A 23727-nucleotide genomic window follows, 5' to 3' on the forward strand; every position below is an offset into this window, starting at 1 on the left:
CAGGATTATCTAAGTCTCATGTCACCTCCTGCTGAAAGAGGGCAGGTGTTTAATAATTCAATTTAATTGTCGCCAGTAAGAGGTCCCCTAGTGTAGAAGGTGAAGAAAAGAACACAACATTCCATGAAGAATTCAAGGAGACAGAAGGAGTCATCCAGCTTAATATTCATGTGAATGATAGATGCAGGATGCCAGGTATCTCACCCCAGCATCCAAAACTCCTGGACTCAATCCTGTTGGGAGATCAGGGGATTCATGCAGTATATTTGAAAAACACTGCTTCAGCCACACAATAAGCATTTTCAGCCAAACTTGGGACCTTTGATGCAGGCAGCAGTCAACTATATCTCAGATAAAGTGGACAGCTACAGAAATGTGGATTTCTCATGCTGTGATGATGCATTTTTCATCTTAATCATTAATGCAGAACTCTCTTGAGCTGGCCAGATGCTAAGTTTCTGACACCACTGAAATCAAGAGGAGTTTTGCTGCTGCCCAGAGAAGCCATGAGAAACAGCCAAGAGCATCCCTCTAGGGAAACACACTCCTTTTGGTAGGTTTAATGTATTTCCTGGCTGTGGTCATACTCAGTAGGAAAGTATGGCTACACCGTGCTGGACCAAGGGGCTGCTGAGCCCAACCTCCTCCCTTCTCACTGAGGCCACTGGAGGCTGCCGTAGGAGGGTACCTGAGCAAGGCATGTATGCAGCAGCCCTATGCTCTTGCACTTGCAGCTCCTGACAGCCTGTCACCTGGGGACATCTTTAGCCAGAGGGAGTAATTTTCTGTATTTAATAACCTTGGATGCATCTTTTCTCCGTGACTTTTTTCTTCCTGCTTTTTGAAGCTGGATCAGGTTTAGCATCCAGCCAATATCTGGATATTAACTGAGTGCAGTGGTACTCTGTCTACAGAGTTTGCTTCAGGTACTGTTTCATCCTTGCCTGAGATGTTGTTTCCCCCAGTATGACCTTCTCAGAATAACACTGCCTGTTTTGCATGTGCAGAATTTGTTCTTCCCCTCCCAGGGAAAGCAAGTCCTTGGCTTAGAGCATTGTGTGGGATGCTACCAAAGGTTCACTTCAGCCAAGGACAGCCAGTCTCTACAGACCCTCTTCAAAATCAAAGGTGAGAGATGATTCCCATTATTCATCCTCCGCTGGAGTGTCTCTTTTCCTACACTGATTATAGCCTCTGTCAGCTAACGCTAGCCTTCGTGAATCACATCAGTACTTACAATAAGGAAGCACTGCACAACACTGGAATAACACTTATTTTAAATATTTTAACACATATTTCTAACAAAAGAACAATGTGTAATTCCATACAAAAAAAAAACCCCAACCACCAAAAAACCCAAAAACCAAACAAACAAACAAACAAAAAAATCTAACCAAAAAACAAAAAACAAAACAAAAAGAAAAAAACCACCACCAAAAGGTTTTTATAGAGAAAAAGAGCAAGAGTGGTACGTAACTAGTGGTATATTTGTACTTGGAGTTAGCTTCTGAGAGCTGTGAAGGAAGTATACACTCATACTCACAGGGACTGAATTAGCATTCCTCAATAAGATCACTCATCAGGGCTACTTGTGCGAGCAAGAGCTGCAAGGTTTCTGGATAGCATTTATATAAAACCAGGAATGTGTCTGAAGTGCTGTAAACGGAGCTGCTTAAATTATCTATCCAAATCTTGCATCTGATGACAGTAGCTGAATGAAATAACACTTGTATGCAATCAGTTGCATGTTTGAGCTTGAATGCTTAATTCAGAAGGTTAAGTGTGGTTTCACCAAGACCAAGCAATGACTGATCTTCCTGCACAGAGGAATCAAGACTATGCCTCTAACCAGCATTTGTGGATTGTGGCAGGAATCGTTTCATTCCTACTAAATCATCGCCCTTGATACTGTGGAAACAAGAATGGCAAAGGGCTGATGGTGTCCTTGTCCTCCTAGCCAAGGTCAGCTACCCTGTCTCAGTTTTGGCATCATCCCACCCTCACCTGAAGGACATTGCACAGCTTCAGTTTTGTGGGGTTTCAAGGTTACTAGTGCACCTGCTGAATCATTCATGCTATTCTCTGTTTCTTACTGCAGAAAGTGGATAGAAGTAAGCCTCCTCCCCACTTCTAGTTCTGTTCCGTTTACGTTCTCGCATCACCACTGAAGTACGGATATCCACACTACCATAGAGGCAGAAATTGGATTGGGTGAAGGGACAAAAATAGTGCATCTTTATGCAAACCTGTCCTCAACAATGAAAATACAAGGGAATCTGTACCAGTTTCCTCTCTAAGATCAGCAGCAAAATAGTTAATAATTTAGCTTCTGACTTCTTTGTATCCCTTCAAGCTTCCCTCTTTACCTGCCATGTGTCCCTGAACCACTAGAAAATGGAAAACACTGATACTGAAAAGTCTCCTTAAGAGCTGAAGTCACTGCAGAAAAGGGAGAGAAGTTCACACCTCATTAAGAGTTATTGACAAGTTCTTTCTCACTTTGACAAACCATAACTTGTGTCTCTGCAGACTTAGATAATGTCCTATTTCAGGCCACACAATAAATTTCTTTTCACAATAAGTGTTAGAAATCTTGAATTTTATATATAAAAAAACTTTATTGTGGAGAAACTGATGTGAACCCTTGTAAAATCATTGGTGTGAACCACAGTAGTGAGCAGTGCTCTCCTTCAGCTGGTCTTCTGGGACTGCTAGACAGACCAGCTCCAAGAGGTCCTTGAGCCCTGGTACATGCAGTTCTCCTCGCTTTCCCAGCAGATCTTCTACTGGGCATTTGTTACTTTCCCCTGAAAACATCCCAGTTGCCCTCTGTCCCCCTCTCGGTGGCAGGAGTGACTTGAACAGAAAACTTCCTAAGGTTAGTTCTAAGCACTCTGAAGACAGGCTGTTTTATCTCTGTCATGCACTGCCACTCCAGATGCCCAACATTTCTAGCCCCATATGCCCTAGCCCAAAGTCTTCACCCAATTCTAAGACAGAAGCTCTCAGTGACTCCCAGGTCCTGCAGGTATCTTTGTCCACCCAGACAGGCATGAAAAACTAACAACAAAAGTAGGATTTTCAGCATTTCCCTAAACTTGGTCAGGCTGTCCAACTTCTTGACGCCAAGTATATTGCTGGTCATGTTCTTATCCACAGGTTAAGGTTTTTTGGGGTTTTTTTGTGGGTTTTTGTTGTGGGTTTTTTTTTTTAATATTGATAGCTCATTCTTGTTTTAATGCGAATTTTACATACAATAAACTCACCCCACACCTTCTCCTCCCTTAATACTGCCCTTTACTTCTCCAAGTGAATAGTCAAATTCTAAGGTGCTTCCTTTCTTGATTTGCTGGAGTAGAACATATTTATGGGGTATGTAGTAAGAATGAAGTAAGGATATTTGCAATTTGACCTGGTATCTGTGCATTTCATTAATCCTTCCTCCATCTACCACTTAACCTTTATGAGTGTTCTTACTGCCTCTCATTGTATTGATTTCTGTCCATTTCTTCACTTTAGTGAGATCATGCAGTATTTTAAACCTGTCTTCCACTGTATAACTAGGTTTAGCTGGGGGGTAATTGACATCAATTTAAAGAATGAAAAATTAGGCTGAATATCCAGGGAAAACTTCCTAATGGTGAGATCTGGTAGAAGGCACTGTTGTCTCTCCACGGGATTGGTGGCTCTTCCGTTACCATGTGCATTAAAACTGCACTAGAGGAGTATAAGATTATAGATTGGACAGAACAATCCTGAAGTAGGAGGGGAAAGACAAGCTGCAGAGCACTGCAGCTTGCCTCCTATGGTCATCTCAGCCTGAATAAGAGCAGGCCCCGTGGAGACCTTAGAGCAGTCTTCCAGTACCTAAAGGGACAAAAAGAAATCTGGAGAAGGACTTTTTACAAGGCCTGTAAGGGCAAGAGAGAGGGGAATGGCTTTAAACTAAAGGAAGGTAGATTTGGACTAGATGTAAGGAAGAAATGCTTTTTAATGAGCGTGGTGAAACACTGGACCAGGTTGCCCAGAGAGGCGGTAAATGCCCCATCCCTGGAAAAATTCAAGGTCAGGTTGGACAGGGTTCTGAGCAACCTGGTCTAGCTGAAGGTGTCCCAGCTCATGGTAGGGGGGTTGGAACTGGATGAGCTTTAAAGGTCCCTTCCAAACCCCAAACCATTCTATGATTACAGGAAGAAAGCCAGAGCACTCTACAAAGTCCCAACCTAGGTAGACAGAGCCTGGGACAGTGAGTATATGCTGGAGGGCGCATCTCTCCCCAGTCCCCAGAGATACCCATCACCTGCAAAAAGACAACACATCTGAGATCACAAAGTCATCATCTACTCCACAACATAACTTTGGGACAGTCTGTTTTAAAGGCATTGGTCAGTTCTGTTACCATCCTTCACTTCTTACAGAAATAACTATTTGATCAATTTTTCTAGCAGAATGGTTGAAAACTGATTGCAGAAAGAAGCCTGTTTGTGCTGAGGCACACATCAGAAACAGTAGAATAGGACTTTCGTTTAAAATACACTGCTGACTCTTAGGATTGTAGAGGTAACAGTCCCAACAGAAACAAGCATATTCTTTATGCACCTCGAGTGAAATGGTTTAATTGCAAGAATGGCCAGAAAAAAGTTTCTCCTCCCTACTTTTTATGGAGAGGTTCCATCACATTTAGGGGACAGGGGGAGGAAGAAGCCTATTTTCATCTGAAGTTGGTACTGCCAGCAACCGCTTTTTATTAAATAAGGACTTCTGTCAGCTCCTGGGAAATGGAAGCATCATTTTCAGCAACAAAACCCTACATATTTATCTCAAAAGCCAAGGAGGCTGGTACATATTTTGATCGTTTGGGGCAGGAGGCAGGCTTTTTTCTTTTCAGGTCCTTGAAATTTGTCTGCCATGAATAAGCAGATTTTTCAAAAACCGAAATTTTCCTCTAAGAAAATTTCAAAGGAAACATTTCCATCAGCTCCGCTGAATTAGCAGCAGCACAAAAATGACTCAAAAATGGCTCAACTTCACAGCTGCTCCCCTGAATCTTCCTGAGACCTGAGCAAGCAAGGAGAAGACTTCTCCATTTCTGATTTTCCCTTAAGAAAGAAATCAGCAGATATTCGTGTAGTGACAGGGATGTACACGGGACAAAGGGACGAGTATGAGCTCCGCATTGTTCAAGAAGAGAAATCATTTTCTCCATGGCAGAAGGTGCAGGCTACAAATTTGTCAGATAACGAGTAGCCAGAGGCTGATACAAAAGTCTAATTCTCTTAGTAAAACCCTTGGAGAGTATCCCAGTATGACTCTGAGGCTGGCAAACTGCTGGAGAAGATGGGAAATAAACGCAGCCATCTCACGGGGACACTGCCTCTGGATTTCTTGACTGTGCTTTCCCTATATGGCACTTTTCATAATGCCCTTTGGCTAGAACCATTGAAATGAAACTTATTGATTGAAATTCTGATCCTATTGATTTTACACAAGAGATTTGTGCGAATATGAAAGAGCAGAAACTGCTCTGTGACCGCTCCCATCCCCCTTTATTCTCTGCTGAACACATGCAGTAGGCTTGCATGTCCACCTCAGTCCCTTGAGTTTCCAGAAATAAATTACCCAAAATTCAAATATACAGTACCTATTAGCTCACAAATGTGTGGAAAATATTACTGGTCCCTGAATACAGTAACATTATTTATTAGTTCCTTTTTGCTTTTTTTTGTCTGCTTACTCTCTTTACCTCATTAACTGCACGCCATGTTTTTCCCCTTCATTTCAGAAGTGTGGAGGGAAAATGGGAAAAACATGTTCTGGGAGGAATGCAAGATGGGAAACAGGGCTGGGAGGAGACAATGTTTGCCTGGAAGGAAAATGCCAGGGAAGTCGTTCTTAAAATACTTGCGAAGTGCTATTAGAAATCGTGTATCTACCTCTAAAGGAAGGGTCCTGCATGTGGGAACTGCAGAACTCGGGACAGCAGGCCAGAAGATCTCAGAGGAGGCAATGAACAGAGGTCCTAAGTGAAAAACACATTGTGAACACACAGTCACCCACACTCAACACTACAAACAGCAACCCACTGCCTTCCCCAAGCCACTGCAAAGCAATCCCGGTGCAGCCTAGATCCAGCATTTCCTTCCCACAACACAGGGATGGTCCTGTCAAGCCTCCTGTAGATGTTTGCTTTTTGGCAGGGAGGTGGAGTGGGCTTTAGAGGCAAAATAAACTGTCTCGCCTCTCACAGCTACTTCCTAATAATGAAACCTCCCTTTCCAGACTTCTTGTTTGTTGAAGTGGCGGGTGTCCTTTCTGTACACCAGACAGTGGTCCTTGAATTTGCTCATTTCAGGTTGACGCTTTTTACCTTGCTGCACTCAACACTTCATTCTTTCTTGTCTAGATCTTTTTATAGTCAGACTGTCACATATCAATCAATGTTATGGATTAAGGTTGAATGTATCTTGACTTGTTTGGGCCAGTAGGAAAGCATTTTAAATGAAGTCTTATTTATTTCATTTTCCCTGTTGACATTTGTTTTCTTCTCTGTTTCCAACCTTGTGAAATGGCAAAACCTGCCAGGGAAATTGCAGGATTTTAACTTGCTAGAATCACTAAATAATTGTTGGATGTCATGGAATGGTTATGACAAGAGGGTCATCTGGTGAGATCTGTGATTGCACTGCAACAAAAAAAGCATCAGCCCCACGTTGATTAGACTGATGGAAAACATACTCGAAAATGGTGGTGAAGCACAATGCCCTGGCATCAAGCACATCATTTGCTTGTGTTGATCCAACAAGTGTTGATGGAACTGGTTTCAGCTGCATGAGGAGCAGCCCCGGGCCTCCGGGGAGCCCGAAGCCCGCACAAGCACACCGCGGCAGCCGGACCCTGCCACTCGCCCGGCTCCCCACCCCCAGGCGCTGAGGGGCTTGGCGCCGAGTGACCGCCAGGCAGCCGCCCGAGTCACGGCCTCTCCCGTGCGGGTGACAGCGGCAGCGGCCCGGGGGACGGCAAGGAGCTGGGGTCACGGCCTCCGTCCCCCCTGAGGCGAGGAGCCGGGCACCGAGGCCGCGGCCTCTCCCCGTGCCGGGGGTGCAGCCCGGCCCGCACTCCTCCCTGGGGTGTTCGCTCACACCGGGCCCTGGTGACCACCGACGGGGCCGGGGCTTGGGCCGAGGCCGGGAGCATGCGCGAGCCGCGCGCGTCATAGGAGCGGGCGAGGCCGGCGGGAGCGCGGAGCCGCGGCGCGCCTTCTCCCTCCCTCCTGTCACCGCCTCTCCCGCGCCTCCATTCGGCTCTGCCGAGCGCTGCCCGCGCCGCGCCGCCGCCGCCCGATAGAGCCCCGCCGCCCGTCAAGGAGAGGAGAGCACGGGAGAGGGAAGGACCCTCCCTTCGCCGCGAACTCTCTTCCTTCTCTTCCTCCTCCTCCGCCTCCTTCTCCTCCTCCTCCGCCTCCGCCTCCCGGCCGGGAAGAACTCGCCGTGCCCGCAGCAGCCCCGCTGGATGCACTGAGCGCTCGGGCGCGGGAAGAGGGGCAGCCGAGGGAGCCGGGAGCCCCGCCGCTGAGGCGCTGCGCTGCCCGGAGGCTCACGGCCATCTCCTTGAATTCTTTCCTTCGCCCCCCGCCCGCCGGTAGCTGGCTTCGCCCCTGCCTCCTCCTCCTCCTCTCCGCCCGCGGGAGCCGGCCGAGGCGGCGGCGGGGGCTGCATTCTCTCCCCCTTTTCCCCCCCCCCCTTTTTTTTTTTATTTTTAATTTAATTTTTTAAATTTTTCGCCGCCGCCATGGGATGTACCTTGAGCGCCGAGGAAAGAGCCGCCCTGGAGCGGAGCAAGGCCATCGAGAAGAACCTGAAGGAGGACGGGATCAGCGCCGCCAAAGATGTGAAACTCCTCCTGCTCGGTGAGAGCCCGGTCGCCCCTTCCCCTACCCTGCGTCCCCTCACCCGCCTCCTCCGCGGCGCTTATTCCCCCCTTCATCTCTTTCAACAGGGGCCGGAGAGTCGGGGAAAAGCACCATCGTGAAGCAAATGAAGTAAGTCCCGCGGTAGCGGGGAGGGAGAGGGGCCATAAAGGGGAGAAGTTAAACGGCCGTAATAGGAGGGAGAAGGGAGAGGGGGCTCGCTGAGGTGAGTGAGGGCCGCGGGCGCCATGTTTACCTGAGGGGACCGCGAGGGCGGGAAGGCGTAAGGCGGAGGAAGGCTCCGCACCGCGGCTCCCGCTGCTGTTCGGGGCCGATGTGGTGCTGAAGTATCGCCCGGCGGCCTCGCCCTGCGGCTCGGGGAGGGGAAGGTGCGCTGCAACCGCTCGCGAGGTCGCGCAGATCTCCCCGCGAAGCCAAGCGCTGTCAGTTCAGCTTAATGCCGGGGTGTTATCTGCCGCCTCTGCGGGTTCAAAGCAAGGCATCCCCATCACTTTTCCTGAGATTTCAGCCTCTCCTCTGAATTAGAGCATGGCCGCCCGTCACGCTCAACCCCTGCTCTGGTGCCCGAGGTGGCTTCCAGAGCTGCCCTGCACATGCTCTGCCTGTGTTTAATTAGTGCAATAAACAGCAGTGAAGAGCCCCCACCGCCCCATCTCTTTCAACACTGCATCCCGTAAGAAGGCAAGCGCAGGGGAAGGCTGATGATGAAGGGGTGGAGGTGCTTCCGCGGTACCGTTATGCTCCCCCTCCTTCTTTTTGATTAAAATACAATGAAACACCACGGCCTCGCACCGACACAGACATGACGGGCTGGGCCGAGGCGGGCGCCATCACGGGACAAGCCTCAGTGCTGGTTCAGGGTCTGGGCTTCAGCCGGGGAGAGGCGCGGAGCGGCGGATGCTTTGCGAGGCAGAGGGATCGGGGGCTGGGAGGGGCCCCGCGGGGTTGCTGAGTGAGGCGGGGGGAGGCAGCAGAGCTGGGTGTGGATGGGGTGCAGGGAGCGGGATGCAGGCGGCCCTCTGCAGTCCCGGCGGCCGGTGCCTGTGCGGGGGGCCGAGGCGGTCCCGACGCGGCGCGGCTGCGGCTTTCAGGCGGTTCGCGTGGTGGACAGCGCCCAGCAAGGACTCGAACTGCTGGCGACTCGGCCGCTTCGGCACCGCTCGGCTCCTCCCGGCGGGGGCCGAGCGCCGCGCTCGGCTGCCTTCGGAGTGCACTCGGAGGCGGTCGGGGAGAGGCCGAACGGGCTCGGAAATAGCCGAATGGGCTCGTCGCCGCTCGGCAATCTGTTGCCTTGCACACCCATAGCCGCCCTGGGTGTGCGTGTGTGTGAATGAGTGTGCGTGTGAGTGTGTGAATGAGTGTGCGTGTGAGTGTGTGAATGAGTGTGCGTGTGTGAGTGTGAGAGTATGAGTGTGAGTGTGAGTGTGCGTGCGCATGATGGATGCGGGCCTTCATCCCGGCTGCTCTCCAGCCAGAGTGGCTTAGCAGATGACCCGGATATTTCCGTCTTAATTCTGCGGCCGCCGTGTCTAGCCCTCAGGGGTGGACTGAGAGCTAAACCATCATCCCTGCCTGAGGCAGTGCTTTTCCCAAGGCACTGCGGGGCTGGGAGGTCTGGCAGTGAGGAGGCTCATCTCCAGTGCAGCTTTTCCCACCCACATCTGTGCACCCTACTTGTGTAAAGGCTTCGAGCTTTCCCTTTCACAATTTGAAAGGGGGCTGTCCACCCTGACAGTTTGATCTGGGGCTGGGGCAGGGTGGGTTTGGTTTGCACTTGTTTGTGTGGGAAAGGTGGATCAGAGGAGCTGTTACTGCAGATGAACACCAATAAATTATTTAATCTCTAGGAATTGCTTCTGCAGAAGCATGCTGGAATGGTGGCCGATGTGTTTTGGTGGACAGGAAGGGCTGTGGGTACCACAATAGCAGTGCAGACACACGGAGCCCATAGGTGGGAGGGCAGGTGGTGAGCATACTGGCTTACACAATTAGTGTGCAGTGACTTTTGTCTTCCAAAGAGCAGAGCTGTTGTTTTTTATCTTGATGCAAATTGCATCAAGATAATAACCTGTTTGCTGGACTAGATTGGTATATTGAAGACTGAAATATACCCAGATATATATAAAAAATATATATATGTAATATTTTCATATATATATCTCTATATATAAAAATATATATATGTTTTCCATGAAACAGTCTTTAAGTAACGCATGCTAGGCTTGCAGCTTTGTACCTGACTTGAAAATGCTGAGGAGGCTGCTATGGTGAAGAGGTGTAGTGTTGGCAACTGGGAGGCATCCGTCAGTGTGGAAACTCCAGTGAAGTGTGCGGAGGCTGGGGTGGGGACAGCGGTGTTGCTATGAGCATGGCAGCAGGCACCTGGAGAGAACGGCGCAGCCGCGGGCGCTGGAGAAAGGGATGTGCAGGGAACAACTCGGGGAAATTAACATTTCTGAAAATTAGTTTAAATGTAATGTAGGCATTAGCATTTCACCTGGTTAGGATCCACTAGACAGGCTTGCTGAGAACCTAATGAATTCTTAATAAAGATTAAATCACATGTTCATTAGATTTTGATGAAAGAGACTGCTATTTTATTTTTTAATACTGTGTTATTGGTGTGCTTCTACATAATAAATCTCATCCTCATGAATGGCTAAAGCAACTTCACACTTGGTGTTGCCTTCACAAGAAGCACAGGAATCTGTAGGCAGATGAGAAAATGCTAAGACAAAAGAACAGAGAGCAGACATTGTTAGGACTATGAAAAGGTTACGCACTGTCCGGTTAATCCTTGAAATATTAGGTAGTGGGAGGAGTGATAGGTAGAAATTACAATAACTTGAGAGTATATTTGAGCCAGGATGGGGATTAGGATTTGTAAAATTAATTAAAGATGTTTCAGTGAAATATTTGGATACCTTTCAGCTGGTGAGTGGGGCGTTATCCAGCAAAGAAAGAGGTACTGGTAAATAGCAGAGAGGTGGAACTGGAGGTTAGCGTTTACATCTCAGACAGTGGCAACACAGTACCTGGGCGGCAGGACTGGTTGTGAAAAAACAACAAGCAAACCTAATCAGCCAAGGTGAGTGTAGTCAAGGGCTAAGGATGTCAAAGTGACCTTGATGCTAAGCAAAATGCCATCCTTGGCTGATAAAGTTGCTTGTTGTTTTTTCACAACCAGTCCTGCCGCCCAGGTATTTCACCCATGCCTCAAAATGCAGTGTTAGGGCCAACCTAGTGAACGGAACAGTCCCAAATGGTGCGGTTGTGCCACGCAAGCCAGTGAGACTTCAGACTGTGCCACAGTGTTCACAGTCAGGCGGTGACCATATTCTGTTTTCACTCAGCTTAAACTAAAAAACAGCTTTAATGAAAGAAATGTGGGGCTTCCTTTGAAGAACCAAGCCAGAGGGTGAGAGATACCAGGTGAGAGAAGTTAGTCTTTCATTCCCACCACTGCATCTCAGCAAATTAACTTTGATGTAGGACCACAACGGATGTCAATATTTTTTAGATCTTATATCTTCAAATAAATGTTGAGCACATGCAGAATTTGGAGTATGACCAGAATTTGGAATGTGACCTTCTTTTCTGGAATGCCTGGCTTGTAGCATGGAGTTAAGACTGCTGTTTTTCTAGGATATTTTTGTGGGGATTTCAACTCTAGCGAACTTGTTTGTTCGTCAAAAGGCCCAAGCATATCTCCATCTGTTACTGCTCAGCAGAATACTTAAATACGTCCAGTGGTCCAGTTGTGAGGAGGGATGGACTCCTTGAGTGAGGACACCATCCATTGCCATCAGCATGAAGCTTCTAGGGAATTCAATGTTTAACCAGGTTAACACAGAGAGGCTGAATTAGCTGCCATGGCTTCAAAAACAAGATCCTGCTACCTATGCAGCAACAGCAGTTCGGGAGGGTGAGTCGCGGCAGTACTTCACCTTCCCAAACAAGGGGTTAGTGATGGTGGTGGTATTCAGGAGTAAACATGCCTTCAGTTGCCCACAGGAAAAATCTTGGGGTTTGGGGTTTAGTTTGGGATTTTGCCTCTGCAGAAGCAGCAGCTTCTGTCCCCTGCTGAGCTGAGAGCAGAGAGCTGGTCTGGCTCCCTTTCACAAGATGCCGGAGCTTCCAGCCCTGCATGTCCTCCGAAGTAGCCATGTCTCACTTCACCAGCAATGCAGGCGGTACATCAGTTGATACGCTTCTTTGCTGGGCCATTTTTTGGCAAAATGTTTTTATGTTATGTGTAAGAAAGATGGGAATATTCAATCAGGAGAAAAATACGCCAGTGTACGATGCCTATCTCTAAATATCTACTATCTGCTCCCCAAAAGCCATCAGTCCCATTAGCCATCTGATATATTGTTCTGACCTTTTTCAAACAGCCCCTCAAAACAGCCCCAGGCTCTGCTTGCTCTCTGTGTAACTGAATTACTTATAATCTAATGAACTTCTCCAGAGTGAGAAGCAGTCCCCGCCCACTGGTTTTACAGCCCATCTCAGCAATTTGATGGTAAATGCCATTGAAACCAAACTATGTGTTGTGCACACCCACTCGAGTGCTCTTTGATGCATGTCTTGTGTCTCAAAGCTGTAATGATTTCATATTTAGAGCCCCTTCCCCTGGGAATACCTCACCTCACAGGGGCTTATAGCGTGAGGCTGCTCCACAGTGAGTTCCTGGGAACAGAAATGCCAAATGTGTCTTCACGGCCTGTCCCACTCCTCAGAGTAGCTTTTCGGTGCCATTTGGCTCTTGCTCCTGTCCAAGAACTCTTTGACCACTGGCAGCCCAGAGGCACGAACCTCACTAGAGCATCAGGTCAGGTAAACCATCCCCATCCTTACTTGTCTCCTGCTCTGTTTTCCAGGATTCCTGTGACTTAAAGCCCAACGACAGGCAGATCCTGGCAGTGTTTGAACTGGATTTCAATAAGCAGGGGAAGGAGCTGCAGCCCTGGATGCTGTGGGTGCCATGTTCCACGCCCTGCAGTGTAACAGTGCAGGGTGGTTGCCTCTGAACCAGGAAGAATATGAGCTGTGAGGAGAGAACAGTGAGGCTGTGCGTTTTGGCTTGTAGTTGCAAAGGGAAATCATGTTTTCAGCACTTATTTCCTTCCTTTTGGATTATTAATTGTGCTTATAAGCCAAAACATTAACAACCATAGTTCATTCTTTTATACTTAAAGTTCTTATTACTAGACTGTGAGGGGTTTCAGGGAAAAGCAGTAACAATATTAGCAGGCAAGATGGAATACATTTTGGGTTCAGGTTTTTCTTTTTCCTTGACAGTTCTTAATTTGTTTCTTGTTTTAGGGACTCATAAAAGTAAAAATATCTTTCAGTGACAACAGTGAACTGCATAGCTTTTCTTTCAACCTAGTTTCAAAACCTTGAAAGAAATTTGCCTGTCATATTCTGACATGACACATCTAGTCCTGTTGGAAATGTTTTAGCAGCCTAATGAGATCAAAGCAGTTCTATTAATGAGCTCTGAGGAAAGAGACAAATCTGCTGCACAAATGTAAGTAGGTCTCTGTTTTGGTTTATGGCTTGGCTAACCCAGAAGTTGTAAGAGACATAAGGCTGAGACATAATGAATGATAAAAGGTGGTGGTTTTCTTCTTCCTTTTCCCATCTGTCTGGACTACAACTTCGTATCTGATGTGAGTTCTCCAGTATGCTTACCTGGGGAATATGGGGAAGATAATAAAAATGGGGAAGGGATGAAAAAGAGACAAATAATGGAGGTAGAGGCATTCTGTTGGCTCTGCTGCTTGGTCTGGTCAAGAGAAGGGGTGGAATGAAGAAATGCTTCACTGCTAGCCAAGGCAGGAGCAGGTTGCTGGTCACTTGGAGAGTAAGAGCCAGGCAATCAATAACAATGTCTTACAGACTCATAATTTGCTCTCTGTGGTAGAGTTAGTTTTCTCCAACCACTTTGCAGAGTTACAGCCTACCCCTGTAAGTGTCAAGCTCCATGGGTTTCTCCTGGATTTGCAAGATACAAAACACAAATGAGAGTTGAAGCTGGTGGATTTGCAGCCAGAAAGCCTGATGCAAGTGCAGGGTCTAAGAGCTCAATTTTGCACAGTTCTGGGCTCATTCACCTCCTGCTCAAGCTGGGAGGAAAATAAAAAGCTTTTCATACGAGCCAGCAGCAGTTCGCAGTGCACAGAAGGACCTATACTGTGAAGTCCATGGTCAAACCCTGAGTGCAGAAGACAGAATTTGGTTCTTTAGTCATTATGAGAGTGCGAAGACAAGCTCTGGCAGAAGAGAACTGGCAAAACCTTCTCAAATTCAGGTGGCCAGGCTATTTAGGAGTCTTGTCACTCTTCCTGGTGCAATTGCAAATCTCCTGAGATTTGTGGTTTCCTGCAGAGCCTGAAATTGCTTCTGTGGAGCCTGGACTCGCGTGATGACTGGGCAGGCTCTGTTCTCGGGGCTTCTTTGCTTAGTTCTTGGTTTTGTTTTCAAAAGAAAACTTCCAGCTCTCCTCACTTAAGAGAAAAAATGTCCTTTTTCTAGACTAAGGACTCAAGAATCAGGAGCAAAAAACAGCCCAAATGAAGACAAAGAAACCAAATGCATCTCAATTGCTTGGTTATTTTTGAAGCTTGGTTATTTTTTTCATTAGCAAGATTGAAACCAGCAACCTCACTTATTTCAAATCAATTTGAGTGCTATTGACCCAAAATCCTCTCCTTGTCCTCATCAGACTTTGGGCCAAGTTCTTCTCAAACTGAAGGTGATGACTCTTCAGTGTGTAGTTTTTATGAGATCTGATGAATTTCAAATGTCTGTGTGGTACTTGGTGCAATCCTGGAAATGGATGAGTTTCATTCACAAAAACAAAACCAGGAAACAAATAGGTCTGGAAATCCCATTTGAAAAAGTATTGGCATGTCAAACATAAGGCCATTTTTCTCGCCTCAAAAATTCTTTCATTTTCTTCTTAGAGGGAAATACTAAAGATTTTTTTTTTTTTTTTTTGGCCACGATTTTCCTGATGCTGAAGAAATGCTCTGCCTAATGTAAAAATCCCCCTAAACTATTAATTGAATCATTCTCATTTTATTTTTAAGACCATTTGTGCAAATGGCAGAATCAGGGTGGTTGGGGGATTACTGTCCTGATTGTAAGATGCTGTTAGGATTCTGCCTAAAATCAGAAAATGCAAAAGGCTGAAAAATGCTACTGGATGTCACAAAGCAAAGGAACTAATGGTTTTCTATTGCTCAGCAAAAGGGAGAAAAAAGTCCTTTAATCCAAAGCTTCATCATTGTGTGCTTATTGCGATAATAGAATAAAACTCTTGATGGACTCATTTCTTATCTTACCAATAAAAATGCTTACCCCCCCTAGCTTTCAAGTTAATTGAGAAACAACTGAGGAGTGCTCTCTCAGACGGGAGCCCAGGAAACTGTAGTAAGCTGACTCATGCCTGTTTGCAAATTGCTAATCAATAGTATTTTTGACATGGAAAGAGAAGGCTTGCCAGAGCTGAAATTGCTTTGGTTTTTTTTATTCTTGGGCAAGCCTTGCTCTGCTTGGTCACCAAAAATTATGTAATTTCATCAGAAGACCTTTCACTGGAGTATAAAACCAGAAGTATGTACAGTAGCTTCAGAGAATAAAGAGGTGTGGGTAATGTGGGGTCCCCCCACAACTTAATGAGTTTGGGCTCTGGCTGTTACTAACCTTCCTCTCCCCAACCAGGCCATCCTGTGGGATTTTGTGTCCTCCAGAGCCAAAGGCAATTTAGCATGTGTTCTATTTGATACAGGATAACTTGTGCAATCTTCCAACAGAAACTTTGTATAACAGTCTTCCAATACCTAAAGGGAGCCTACAAGAAATCTGGAGAGGGACTTTTTAAAAAGGCGTGTAGGGACAGGACAAGGGGGAATGGGTTAAAATTGACAGAGGTTAGATTAGACATGAGGAAGAAGTTCTTTCCTGTGGGGGTGTTGAGGCGCTGGCACAAGCTGCCCAGAGAAGCTGTTGGCTGCCCCATCCCTGGCAGTGTTCAAGGCCAGGTTGGACAGGGCTTGGAGCAACCCATCTAGTGGAAGGTGTCCCTGCCTATGGCAGGGGCTTGGAACTAGATAAGGTTTAAGGTCCCTTCCAACTCAAGCCATTCTATGAAATTCTGCTGGTTAATGTTGCAGGAGTTGCTTTGGGGAAAGGCTGTCAGATGCCGATGCTAGTAAGTGAATTGAGGTGCTAGTCTCTGTTCTCTGAGAAAGCCTAAAGGTGCTGGTGGACTCTGTGTAGGATTGTGGAGTTCAGGAAAAACTGGGAGCAGGTTTTGGCAGAGGCAGGATCCAACACTGGTAGGAAATACAGGGTTTAATAACTAGGAAAGGGATTTTCTTCTTTTTGCCTTGTGGCAGCATGCTTTGTGTAGAAATTCAGGGGTATGTGTTTCACGTCGGGAGGCCATGAAGGATGCCTCCAGGGCCTGCTTTAGTGAGCGGAGGGGAGTTCAGCAGGCTTTGACTGGTCCAGAAGAACTCCCTACTCCAGAAATACCCTACTCAGAGAATTCATCACCCCAGTGTTAGCACCTTGGCAGGAGGGCTGGGAATGGATGTTTCACCTCTCTGCACATCCCTCCTCCGAAACATAACCCCCCACTGCTTGAAACGGTGTGAAAGGCAGAGCAGTGACTCAACATACTTTGAGACTCTCCAGCAATTTCAGACTTGCATTAAATGCTCTTGTCTACAAGAGCATCATCAACAGCAACTTGTACACACCGTTAATAGTCTGTTACAAGACTTGGAGCATTTCTAGATCAGCTGGGAATTGCTACAGAAGAGGACAAGAAAAGAACAGGTCTGTATTGAGGAAAAGTATCACTTAAATAATGAAAGCATATGCTACCTCCTAGCAGAAGGTGGTGGTTTATCCTCTTGCTGTTAGAGGTGATTGGCGTTAGTAGCTCCAATTTTAAAGCATTAAACAAAAGTGCATAGGAAAGGCTGAGTGCACAAAATGGATGTTAGGCAGAATAATCGAGGTTACAAATGATAGGTTTTATGGCTAGGTTTCTGGAGCTGGGTATATGGTAGCTGACAGTGATGTAATGATGATTCCTCTCTGCTACTACAGTGCTCCTTATTCATTACAGCCCTATTCCTCACCACCTTGGTAGTGTGGGCATTGCTGTAATCCAGCTTCTGCCTTTACTGCAAAGGTGGTGGAGTTATGTTGTTTTGATAGCTCTCAATGTAATAACACCATGTCTGTATGAGTTTTTTGTGGAACTGGTGCAGGCCAGTTCTGAGTCTCTCCAGAGTTCATGATGAGATTTTCAAATCACTTCCAGGGCACCACAATGTGGATCTGCATGCCCTAATTTGAGACCTCAATAGCTAAGCCTATGTGAATTCGTCATCTTTTCTCGTGCTCCTCCGCGGCTGGCCATGACGGAGCACATGCTCCTCCACTTCATGGAGGTTTCTGCTTGGCTTCAGCTACGTACCATCTTTATAATGAGGAGAGACGTACCATCCTCATAATGAGTTTTAAATATAACAAAGTCAGGTTGGCTACTTCAGTAGTACAGAACTGAGTTTTTGCTTCACCATGTTTTGGGAATCTGTTCTTATTTACTCCCAACCTCTTCACATTTACAAGCAGTGCGAAAGAGTATTACAGGGGTGGTTATAGCTTCTTGCAGCTAAATCAGCTCTTTCCACTGGCCAAATAGAGCTCTTCCCACATAGCCCTTGTAAGGATGAGAAATAAGTCACTTGTTGGCCGGTGGGTGAAGTGCACAAGTTCTAAAATGGGCAGATATTTACCACCATAATGTGCGTATCCCCACTGCAGACATCTCAGAGCCTTGTCCATCACATTCTCAGTAACACAAGCACAAATCACTGGGAGGAAAGAAAACTGCTGTGATGAACATACACCTCAGAACATCATCATACTGTTCATTAACCAGCAGTCACCCTTCGGTGATTAATTATTTAGCCAAATTGGGCAAATTTTTCCACATGAATGAGAAGATGTTTAGTTAATAAAGCAGAAAGCTCCTAGTAGCATGACCTTGTTTTCCTCAATTCAGCTCTACGATAAATTTATGTTCTCCTGATTTACAGTTTGGCAAAACCCCCACAGTGCTCTATCAACTCTTACTTTCAAGGTGGATGCTGCCCAGCCAGTTCTTCAGCAGAAAACCTGATGATGCTCAGTGTGTACATTTCAGATGGTTAAGTTGAACAGTAGATAGGTGAGCTGATTGTCCATGTGATTTGTTACCTGCATACCTCTGCATGCTCTGAGCCCTCGTGAAACACTGGTAAGGAGGAACAGGAGAGCTCTATGCCAAATCCCAGCTCAAGGGTCAGCATTTCTCCAGCACTGACTGATGGCATCAGGGTCACCTTGGAAAAGAGGAAGGGATCCCAAGACCCCCATCCTGCCAGCAGCCTTGTGCTTGATAGGAATCTCACTGCAAGCATGTTGCTGGGACCGGGCAGGTCTTACCTCTGCAGTGAGGTGGGATATGCAGAAGAGGTGAAAGATAGCATTGGCACTGGGGGATCCTGGTACTGAGAGTGAATCTAAATCTTGGTATGTTCCATGGAGATACTGGTGTCGTTCACCATTGCTAATTATAAAAAGTAAGCAACAACAAAAAACAGGTGAAGAGGATAGAAATATCCAGAGAGAGTCGTTTAGTGATAAAGAATTAGAAATCAGTAATTTTCATATAGTTCACTAAATAGTTCAGAGTTTAGGTTTTCTTTATCTACTTTAGTATTTATGTACTTCTTTTTACCAACCCTTTCAAGAAATAAGCCTATTTTAATTCATATTTTAAAGTTTTTCCTACATGACAGAGCGTCAGCATTGAATTATTACACTGGAACTTTTAGTTCTCATCAGTGAGATCAAATTGTACTACTTTGCCCGTCTGTGATCACTCAAATAGCTGAGGCCTTCTGCCATAAATAGATATTCAGAGTTTTTTATGTTCTCCTGCATAGGACTTTGAAATAGGTTTGTAGAGTTTCCAGTAAAAAGTGGAAAAGACTTCTTACAAAGTGTCCATAAGAGTGATACAAACCCAGGCAAAGTGGTGCATTTAAATTCCACAGTAACTGGATAAATATGCTGAGATTTAAAAAATAACAAAGATCACAATGTTTTTATTGGCTCCCTCATTAACTGGGGCACAAGCCCATGCAGCGCAGAGTCTGTCTGAAGCTCCCCAACACACCCTGCTCTGTCTGTTCTCCAGGAGAACTCTCCTCCAGCAGAATGCTTTTCCTGGTCGTCCTGATGACCTGCTCTGTGCTTAGCTCCCCACTGTCAGTGTTCGGGAGTGCAGAGCCCTACAGCTGTCTGATTTCAAGACAGTAACAACTGTACAACCCAGAACTGCTGACAGCAGGGGCACAGGACTTGTAGTTCTGCCAAATTGGAGATGCTGCTAATCTGTATGTAGCTAAGTCCCAACTTAGCCATAGCTCATGTTTCATTCACGCTCAGATCCCAAACCCCAGAACAATTGAGTTTTCTAATAATGTGCACATCAACATTAATGGGATTGAGCAGAACTGGGTTATTGCACACAAATCGGTTTGCATACACCTAAGCTGTGTTGATCAGATCGCATCATCTCTGCTTGTGCTGATTGTCACTCAATTTTATTGTCACTCCGTGTATCCAAGCTTTGTCCAAATATTCATTCTGTTTCATACACCTCTTGAAAAATAGAGATCAGAAAAAAAAAAAAAGATTATTGTAGCCCTTTTCTTGCCAGCCTCATTTCCTTTTTGCCTCAGGTGCTCTCAGCTCTTAAATTTATTTCAAGTTACAGTTATTTTCCATGTTACTTGTATCAGGAGAAGAAAAAAATACTGTCTGGTTTTAGGAAGTGCAGGTTTAACTGTAGCATTTTATATATGTATTTAATGAATTCAAGAAATGAGGTGGTATGAAATCAGTTGGGACTAAATCTTGCCTGTTCCCCACTGCTTTGGTAGACACAAAGCTGCACCTGAAATGCAGTGTTGAGTTTTGGATCTCCTAAACCAAGGGGTAAATCCCTGGTAAACTGGGGCCACCACGGTGTTGGGGCTGGTGCACTGATTAACTGAAGGAAGGCTGAGAGAGCTGGAGAGGAGAAGCTGAGGGAGATCTCACTGCTGTGTTCCAACACCAAAAGAGGTAAGACGAAGCCAGACACTCCTTAGAGATGCATAGAGAGATTTTCAAAACCAATGCGACAAGAACCTGTGCAACCTGACCTACCTAAGACAGTAGCTCTGCTTAGGGCAGTGACCTCTAACCCAAGTTATCCAATGATTCGATGACAAGAAAAGCCAAATTAGTCTCCTTATTCAATGTTCCTAACATCTGTTTTAACTAAAGAACTATGCCTTTATTTGGAAACCTGGGGGACAATGCTGCACAGCATTGCCAGAGTTTTCCCTTAGAATGCATAAAGAGCGAAGCTTAGCTGTGAAAATTCGGTTACTGTTTTCAATTCCCCTTCACACCACTTTGGTTTGTTTCTTTGCTTCTGGGTGTAGTTTTCTTTGATTTATTCCATGCAGCATTTCACAGGCAACCTTCTAAAATCCTAAGCTGGGGTTTGATTAACATCTCTTTTTGTTGGTGCTGTGGGTTTAAGTCACCTCTGCCTGTCCCTGCTCAGCTGTGGTAGTAAGGTGACACTTGTGTGGGGATGTGAACCAGTGTAGTGAACCAGACTCTGGCACTGATCTGGGTTAACATAACCCAAGCCCCCACAAAAAAAACCCAGAAAGAAATGTCCAACAAGTGCTCCCATAAGGCAGCAATGTACTGAAGGTTGAGATGTGAGATTGTACTGAAAGATTCAATCACTCCTGGCTAGTTCTGTGTGTTGGAGCTTAATTTTTGAGGGTAAATCAGTCACATTCAAAGACTTCGAAAAGCAGTTTTCAAAAGTCTTTCTGTACCTTTACGCGTTTAAATGGCAGGTGGGTTTTTTTCCCAAACGAGCCTTATTTTATCCTATTAGTGCATGTAAAAGAAATGGAAATCTTTCACTGGCTTGAAATTTCTGTGTTCTTTTAAATAAATTTCTGTGATTGACAACGCAGTGAAAGGAAAGTGTAACCATTTGTTGCTGTTTCAGTGTATTTAGACAATCTTTCATGCTTGTAGAGGTCAAATCTATTTAATCTGGTTATGCATTTTCAATCACGTTTACATTTTTAATGCAAAGCTCAAGTTTGCTTCACACTAGAATGATCTCTCTGGTTTTGTAACAAGCTTAAGTTCTCCTGAGCTTTATAGACTTTTCTCTTTTAGTTCCCCTCAGCCTTAGACACAGTCTTTGTAATTTATAAGGTAACTTCCCTCCACTGGGTTGCCAAAATGCTGCAGAATCCTGAATACACAACTGGTGAACAGCATTTTCAGATTCCATTTTGAGAGCAGATTTTGAAGCCTGCATGAAAAGCCTGGTGGTGCTGTAGTTAGCGTAACAGTGGTGCCCGAGGTGGTTTGCATACATCTCTGCTGCCCTTTTAAAGGGAAGAGCACTGCGTACAGGATCACCATCTTCACCCCGTGCCCCATTCAGTCAATGAGCTATCCCAATTCCCTCCTTGCTTCACCAGGGCTCACCAGTTCACAGCCTTCACAGCCAGTAAGACACCTTTTGTGCTCTTACTGTAAGTAAACCAGATTAGAAAGTCTTTCCTGTGAAAGACACTTGTCACATTAGTAGCCTCACAAAAGCTCCAGAAGGAGCCTGCCTCATCTCCCTTTCCTCTGTAAGTGCTGTGTTTCTCCTTTTGCTTAAAAGAAGCTTTCACACAATGAGCTTTTTTCCCCAGAAGACGCTCTGTGTTAAGTAACTTAGGAAATAACAGAAAAACACACCAGAGTGTTTAGTGTTTTCTGAAGCCCTACTTGCTTCTGAATTTGAACAACCCACCTCTCCCATCACCTTTTGCGCCAGTGGCCTTCCAGCTTCAGATAAGTTCCTGCATTGTCTCCTGACGCAGTGGAAATTGAGGCCCCAAATACTCATTTTGTTGACTTGTAACATCCGTTATAAACAAGCAGAAATGGTCAGCCTGGCAGATGTTTGGCACCACTAGCCAAGACAAGAACTTAGTGCAGACAGTAAAATGCAGACAAGAGGCAGAGCTCAATCTTTAGAAGAAAGAGTCAAACGAGGAATCATGATCAAGTTCAGGCTCTGGATAACAAAACAAGGTTCTTTCCTAAGCAGTCCTCCAGAAGACTAACAACAGCTTGATACAACAGTGCGCGGACGGGACACTGACACCTTTATGTGAACCTTGCTCAAAGCAAGTGCCAAGAATCAGTGGATCAGAGCTGTGATGAAGGGCAAAGGCTGGCAGGAGAAATAGCAACACCTCACTTACAGTGTTAGGATGTGCATGGTAGTATGTGACAAAAAGAGAGTGCCAGCAGCAAGAGAGATCCTAGCAAGTCCCCTTTTCATGGTAAGTCTTGAAGACTCATTCCCTAAGTGGGGCTGCAGAAGCAGGACCTAAAACTCTGCAGCTAAAAGACAAAATGATACCATAAGCTTTTCCTTTCTTAAAATACATCCTTCCATAACTAACACTAAAGCACATAGGAAAGGGAGAGAAACTGTTGCAACTCAGCTTCAGTTACAGGCAAGCCTTCTCCAATCTCTGATCTGTTCTCTCCTAGAAGACCTCCTTAATATAAGTTATCATGAATAATGGACCTGACTGTAAGTGGAGAGACACTGGACCATTTGCCCAAAGTTTGTATCCAACAGCAGTGTGAGGAGTGTAAAAATAAATGTGAATGTACACAGGAAGAGGCAGATCTTATACCCAATAGCAAAGGCACTCTTAATTATTAATGACTGAAGCGCTGTAGTCTTCACTTAGTAGCAAAACATACTCAGAATGTCTCTCAGGTTGTGTCAGATTGACAGAGCATCACTTTCAAAGGCAATGTTAACTTTTCAGTGATGGATCAAGTGCCGTGTATGACAGCAAGAAAGGTGAATATTCAAATGAGAAATTTGGTTTCCTCTGATAAAAAGCCAGGAATTCCAGGTCCAAGGACTGATTAATGGAAGTTGCCCTTGTCATGGACAAAATGGTAAACAGCTTCAGAATAATGAATTAAAAGCAGAAATTGTACTAGTCAGTAATGGAGTAGACCATGGAAAGGTCATTTTGTCCAGCTCTGTCCTAATGCAGAACTCTTCTTGATCACATATTCCTCAATGTTCTATGTGATTTACTTGTGAATGACCTAAAGACATTGATATTTTCACAGTTTTACAGCACTCCTAAGTGCAAATAGATTTCACATTAAAGAACTTCCTCCGGTAGCCTGAAATTTTTGTCTTAAATTTCCTCTTGCTTCTCCTAATCACATGTCTGAACAGAAAAGCTCTTAAGAATATCAGTTGCTGGAGTAGAAATAAGAACTGGTGAATCTCTGTTCTAAACTGTATCTTTCCTGGCCTTTTAACCAAACTTTGGATGGAGAAGTCAGTGGGGCTTTTCTTTTCCCGTATTGAACATTTCCAGTGTGAGAGAGGCTGGAATCACAGTCAGGAGTTTTTGAGTCCCGACAATGGAAGGAAGTGGTTGGAGGAAGCCATACCAGTTCACAGCAGAAGGTTTCGTTGGTTGCGTCTCAGTGAATTTGTAATAGACCATGTCAAACAAAGCAAACTCAAAGCCGAAAGAAAGATTACACTCATGGCAAATGAATTTTTAGTAGAGAGCTTATGGCTAGGCTGCATTTTG

General features: G+C 45.5%; 1 protein-coding gene across 2 annotated transcripts in view; it reads left to right on the top strand.

Annotated features, from left to right (window-relative positions):
• Positions 1–6801: 6801 nt before the first annotated feature.
• Positions 6802–23727, top strand: part of GNAO1 (G protein subunit alpha o1) — a 148584-nt gene continuing 131658 nt past the window's right edge. The window contains exons 1-2 of one of the 2 annotated variants that reach the window (XM_030512213.1): positions 6802–7906; positions 7996–8038. In XM_030512213.1, the coding sequence (XP_030368073.1) occupies positions 7789–7906; positions 7996–8038 (161 nt within the window). In that variant the 5' untranslated portion in view covers positions 6802–7788. The remainder of the gene's footprint in view (positions 7907–7995; positions 8039–23727) is intronic. The other variant, XM_030512214.1, reaches the window with a different exon arrangement.

The sequence above is a fragment of the Strigops habroptila genome, chromosome Z (genome assembly GCF_004027225.2).
Source record: "Strigops habroptila isolate Jane chromosome Z, bStrHab1.2.pri, whole genome shotgun sequence".
NCBI lineage: Eukaryota > Metazoa > Chordata > Aves > Psittaciformes > Psittacidae > Strigops > Strigops habroptila.